We start from the raw sequence: 6351 nt of genomic DNA on the forward strand, positions 1-6351 counted from the left end.
GATTACTGCAGATGCTGACTGCAGTCAGGAAATCAGAAGACGTTTAATCCTTGGAAGAAGAGCAATGACAAATCTCGATAAAATAGTTAAGAGCAGAGACATCACATCGACAACAAAGGCCCACATAGTTAAAGCAATGGTGTTCCCTGTAGTAACATATGGCTGCGAGAGCTGGACCATAAGGAAGGCTGAGAGAAGGAAGATCGATGCTTTGGAACTGTGGTATTGGAGGAAAATTCTGAGAGTGCCTTGGACTGCAAGAAGATCAAACCAGTCCATCCTCCAGGAAATCAAGCCAGACTGCTCACTTGAGGGAATGTTATTAAAGGCAAAACTGAAATACTTTGGCCACACAATGAGAAGACAGGACACCCTGGAGAAGATGCTGATGCTAGGGAGAGTGGAAGGCAAAAGGAAGAGGGGCCAACCAAAGGCAAGATGGATGGATGATATTCTAGAGGTGACGGACTCATCCCTGGGGAAGCGGGGGGTGTTGACAACCAACAGGAAGCTCTGGCGTGGGCTGGTCCATGAAGTCACGAAGAGTTGGAAGTGACTAAACGAATAAACAACAACAACAAGGGGTTTCCATTCTGCATGGAATAAATAGGCCTGTTTTCACTGCGGTAGATAGAAAGCCATCGGTTTTCTCCAAGATTTGTTGGCAGCAAAAGAGCAAATGTGAAGGTACCTTAGAAGATCCTTCTCATATATCTGCACATATCCAACAACCAAAGCAATGAAGATGAATCACAGAGAACATTTTAAAGAGATTTCACAGGAGGGGGTCAAACAAGTTCATCTGTCTAACTCATCCTTGGGTTTTGCAAAATGGTCTTCCATTCCTTGGGCTTATTTTTTATATATTGGGGCTTGCTTCTTCTTATTACCTGTAGGTTGACACAAGGTTGGTCTAATGTCAGCAAGCAAATGTTGTCAGACTTTTCCAAGATAGCAGTTCTGATTTAATAAAGGAGCAGTAAAACATGTTCTCCATTCAAACAGTATTTGTTTATAATCCATGGGTTCAGCTGAAGCACCTGTCCCCTTGTCTTTTTCTGCTGCTTTGTGATAACATCAAAAACTTCACTCCCTTTTTTCTAAAATGGGCAAACTTTCAGTGGTGGGAAAGTATGTCATAAACATTTGTTCATTATGCCATAGGAATTTGGTGACATTATCAAAATAGAAGAATCAAGAGGCCATTAAGCATTATTTGGGGGCCTTATGGCTCTAGGTCACTGTATGGCTCTAGGGCCACCATAGTTGGTCTGTACTTATTTTTCTCTTGTTTGTATCTTTATTTCAACAATGAGACTTTATTCCATCTGTGAATGTACTCCCTCTTTAAAGATGAACTACATTTTTTTTGGAAAGGGAAAATAGGCCAGCACCTGTCACTTGAAAAGTGCTTCTGGTTGAAGTGACCTGATCAAAACCCAGAGCTTGTGAACAAGGCACCTTCTCTGAATGAAGAGTCAATTCTGTAGTTGGAATCTTCTGGGTCCCTTTGATCATGTTGGCATGCTGCTTTTCTCTGTGAAGGAAAAACTCATCTGACAACATAAGTGGAGGTGTTCAGCCATGTGAATCATGTCCAGTAATTAAGCATATATTTTATTAACTGTTTTGATTGCAATTAGCACACAGCTACCCCCTTTAAGATGGGTGCCTTGTGGCTAGGGTTGGTGGTTTCACACATCAAAATATAGTTCGCTACAACAAACTATACAACAGTTTTGTTTTGTTTTTAATCCCACTGAAAGCTATTTTGGAATTAGGGGGTTGGTTGCTAGAACCAAGCAAGAAAGTGATGGCATAGTGGGATGAGTGAACTCTGGGCCACTCCCTGCCAGGAAAGGCTGCAGTTACTGCATCATGATCTTTATGTGGAAAACAAGTAAAACAATAAAAGGAGCTCTGAGACTCTTAAGCATAATGGTTGCAAAGCAAAATAATGGTCCCTGTTTCAGTTATCTTCCCAAATCAGCCCTCTGCCTGGGAATGAAAGGATCACTGCTGTTTCTTAATCTCAGTCCAAACACCGTCTCCAAAATGGGGCCAGTGGTAAACTGGAAACAGGGACATATGGCCACATGGCCATTAATCCTCTCCCAGAATAGGACTTTCATCAGGTTGAACAAGGCGCTAGAAGTTACCATTGACATTTTGAAGGTCCAGAGCACTCACCTCCTGTCTTACCTCTAGACACCCTAAGACCACAGACTGATTTTTGTTTCTCCAAGAAATCCTAAATCTCCTGAAGAAACCAACCAATAGAGAAGAATGTTCCAACTGAGCTGAACTGGCTTTCAAAGCTTCCATCTTACATGGAGCTGCCTCTACGTATTTTCTTTCTGCAGCTCCCATCATTATATAAATGCTTTGTGCCTTGTCAGAAAGGAATGACTCCTAACGACAATCTTGTTTCTAGCACATATTGAAGCCATGCTGGTGGCTGTGATTTGCAATTACTATGAGAACAATGCCTTGCCATAATACAAATATAATATAAATAACAGAGCTTGTATTCCCCCTTTTTCCCAGTTCAAGGGAGTGATGTTTTCTGTTCTACTCTAGCTGGCTATGGCCTGGGACCTCAAGTTACCTTCACCTGAAAAAAACCATATTTATTTTAGGTTGAGATACAGCAGTGTTCTTGCACAAAAGAGCAGAGCCACCAAACAATAGCTCTATAAATTTCTTCTGTATCTGTATACATCCAGGCCTGCAGTCTATTTATTGTTTAGATTCAGGCTGTTACACATCCTTAACACTTTTAGCTTCAGATTAAAGTAGTGATTACATATACATCACTTTTCTTGTCAATGTTCTGAAAGATCAAGTGCGTCCTCACTACCAAAGGTAGCATTTAGTAAGCAAGGAAAGGTATGAGCTTATTTTATTACTGGTGTTTATGCGTTGATCAATCTTATTTTGTTTTCAGATCAAATCAAGGGTAAAATCCTATATTTTAGACCTACAGAAACATCCGTGGACAGTATTTGCAATCTGCATGTGTGGTTTCCTTTCTACCATTTCTTTAACCATGGTGATCTCCACTGCCATATTCTGGAAAAGTCTGAAAAGATCCAGGCTTCATCCTGAGAGCAAAATCAGGAAAATTATTCGGGGACCAGCACAGCACTCTCTGTGTTAAATTGCTAAATGAACTGTTCATTCATTTGTCCTTAACATGACATCTTGAGAGACTTCAGTGTACATTATTTAACTTGGGAGTTTGCCATAGGAAAAAAACTCAACCAGTCTGTCCAACTGAAATGGGTTATCTCAGTGTTGAGGTGGTTTGTTTTATTTTTGTCAATGTCTGTAAAAGAGTACTAGAAAACAGAACATGCTCAATTTCAGCCACTGAACCTTGATTTGACGGCCTCAAAGTAATTGATATTGAAAGTTCAGCAATATGCTGAGCAAATCCTATTAATTGTTGCTCTAAAAACATTGTTTTGCTTTCTTGAGATTCATCAATTCATAAATCTCAAGAGGATGAGCACTTTCAAGTTATGTCTATATTTTGAAATTATCTCAGTTTGACTCTAGTTTGATTGTGATGGAATTCATCAGAGAATCCAAAGAACCATAATCTACTGATATTGAACTTTTCTGTGGGATATCGTGTTCCTGTCTCTCAAAACTTCAGTTCCTTTGAGAAGAGGGAACACTGGGCTAATCTGTAGAATTGACAGGCATGTGGTCACCTACCAGAAGGATTATTCTAGATGTGTTTTCACTTGCAATTAACAAATTGTATCAGCATTGCATAGGAAAGATTGAAGTGCTACAGTTGCATCCTGGATGAATGGCTCCATTATTTAATTGCCACCATAATGCTACCAGGATTCCCTTTAGCCTTCATGATCTTTAGAACCGAGTGCCAAAAATCAAAATGGTTTAGATGGTGGAGCCATTCTAGTTGGCACATGTTTGGGACCAATGAAAGTGCAATCTCTGTCTATACCCAGAGGATGTCACCTGTTCTCTTTGTACTCTTTTATAGACTCTTCACAAAGGGCCTATGGCTGCCTTTCTGATGCAAACTAAAGATAACCCAATGAAAGCCTTAGGAGTGCTTGTGGGCGTCATCGGGGTGATGGTGATGATCATCCTTTCAATCTCTACTGCCATGTTCTGGCGCAACAAAAGGTCTCCCAAGATCATGCCAGTGCGACGGATCATCAAGAAAAGGCAGAATTATCAACCTCGGACCATCAGGATGGAGTGGTTGAGATTCAAGAGATCTTCCAGCCATGCTGCCGAGAAATTTACTGTCGAAGAGGAGGCCACCAGCCTGCAAAATGAGAACAGCAATAACAGCTCCCAGGTGCTCTCTTTGCCACCTCCTCCACCCTCGGTGCCAACCGCATTGCGAGTGCCAGTGTTCAAGGCCCAAGATCCCACCTGGAAACTGCCCACGGTATCAGGATCCCTTAGCCCCGAGTTTTTAAATAAGCAGGGAAAGAAAAAGAGAGCTGTTTTCACACCCCACACTGCTCTGGTGTCTGAGCTCAAGCAGAGGTTGGAGATGAGGAATTCAGCAACTGGTCAACCTCACATTTAATGCAAAGCAGTGGGGGGCATACCTATCTGAGTATTATTCCAAGATCATGGTGTGATCTGTTATTTTGCATTTTGTACTGTTTTCCCATTATCCTGGAAGCTCTAAGCCCTTGTTATTTCATATCAGTGTTTCACATCCATCCAACGGGATTGCATGCCAAGCCTTATACTCTTTCCTTTGCGATTGTCTGTCTTAAGGTTGTGATAGTGCGTCATGCAGTTTCGTTGACCTTTTGCAATCCAAATTACTCAGAAAAAGAAAAATATTTTTGCTGCATGGAGAGAAATTTATGCTGATTCTGGCCAATCATTTTTAGGGTTTTCCAGTGATTAAAAAAAAAAACAGTTTGAAAGATACATAAAAACTAATTTCCTATTAGGAACCTTCATGTGTTCCCAGAAACTTTCACATCCCAGAGAAGATGTGAAAGTTTCAGCTGACTCCTTGCTTACTAGATGACTTTGTCTGAAATTTGGTGAGTCTTGAGTCCATTTGTGAGGTCGGTGTGCCCCAATCAGAAATCTAGTTGGGACACAATTTGACACTATTCATAATCATGTGCATGCCAATAAATAAATAATTAAATCCCACAGTGAAGTGTGATTGATCCACTTTTCCCCAAAGTGTGATTGATCCACTTTTCCCCAAAGTGTGATTGATCCACTTTTCCCCAAGTTCTCCAAGTTCTTGAAAGCAAGAAGCTAGTGATGAAACCAAGAACGAAAGCCACAAGAGAGATCATAAAGGACCACATGAGATGGAATAGGATGTGCTGATGATCTGAGGAGCTGTAAGTGCTGGTGTTTACAGAGATGATGATGATGATGATGATGATGAATACAATTTATAGACTGCCTGAGTCCCAATGACTCTGAGTGGCTTATAATTATAACATAAAAAGGAAAGAAAACAGAAAACAAAAAAGAGACCATAAGCAGCCCAAGGACAACATATAAAAAAAAAACAAAAGCCTGTCCAGGTGCAACTTTCACCCTGCCCCAAAGCCTGGGACAATAGCCAGGTCTTTAATAACTTCCTGAATATCATCAAGGTGAGAAACATCCAGATCTCTGGAGGCAGAAGGCAGGCATCACAACTGAGAAGGCATGCTTCCTGGGTCCCACAAGGTGATCCTGCTTAATTGTTGAGACACAAAACATGCCCACTGTGCCCGATCTCACCAGATGGGCAGAAATAACCGGAGATAGGTGGTCCCTCAAATTGCCAGGCCCTATGCCATGGAGGCCTTTCTACTGTGAATTGCACCAGGAAGCTAACTGCTAAGCAGTGGGGTCACATGGGCATAACAAGGCAAGTCTATCACTGCCTATACCACTGAATTCTGGACCAGCTGTAACTTCTGAGATGAGAGGCGTAGTAGGACAAGGAGACCTTCTGATGGCCTGCAGTTATGGAAAACAACCTCCATTTCAAACCAAGGCTGCAATTTCCCCTGCAAGAAAAGATAACCTGTTAGGGATGCAGGTCTGTAGTCTTGGAGAAATTGCATTATTTCTACAGATGGTGGCTGCTGTAACACGACCTTTGAAGCGGACCTTGTAGATGTTTATCTGCCAAGTGAGCCAAGCCTGCCTCTCTCTCAAGAAGCCCCCTTACTTCAACAAGGAAGAGGAAACCTCCCTGGGAAGGGGAGAGGCAGGGACTGGTTATTCATTGGCAGAGGTAACGTATTTGGTACATTCTCAGAGGTGCCCCAGTTGCTGATTTTCAGCAGATCCTGGCTCAAAGTCCTTAGCCAAAGGAAAAAGCAC

The 6351-nt window shown here is 41.8% G+C and overlaps 1 protein-coding gene across 2 annotated transcripts in view; it reads left to right on the plus strand.

Moving 5' to 3' along the window:
• Positions 1 to 4865, plus strand: part of CDHR1 (cadherin related family member 1) — a 43607-nt gene extending 38742 nt beyond the window's left edge. Inside the window, exons 17-18 of one of the 2 annotated variants that reach the window (XM_063307725.1) lie at positions 2948 to 2959; positions 4019 to 4865. In XM_063307725.1, coding sequence (XP_063163795.1) covers positions 2948 to 2959; positions 4019 to 4579 — 573 coding nt within the window. In that variant the 3' untranslated portion in view covers positions 4580 to 4865. The remainder of the gene's footprint in view (positions 1 to 2947; positions 2960 to 4018) is intronic. The other variant, XM_063307724.1, reaches the window with a different exon arrangement.
• The last annotated feature ends 1486 nt before the right edge of the window (positions 4866 to 6351 follow it).

This window comes from Candoia aspera, chromosome 6 (assembly GCF_035149785.1).
Source record: "Candoia aspera isolate rCanAsp1 chromosome 6, rCanAsp1.hap2, whole genome shotgun sequence".
Taxonomy (NCBI): domain Eukaryota; kingdom Metazoa; phylum Chordata; class Lepidosauria; order Squamata; family Boidae; genus Candoia; species Candoia aspera.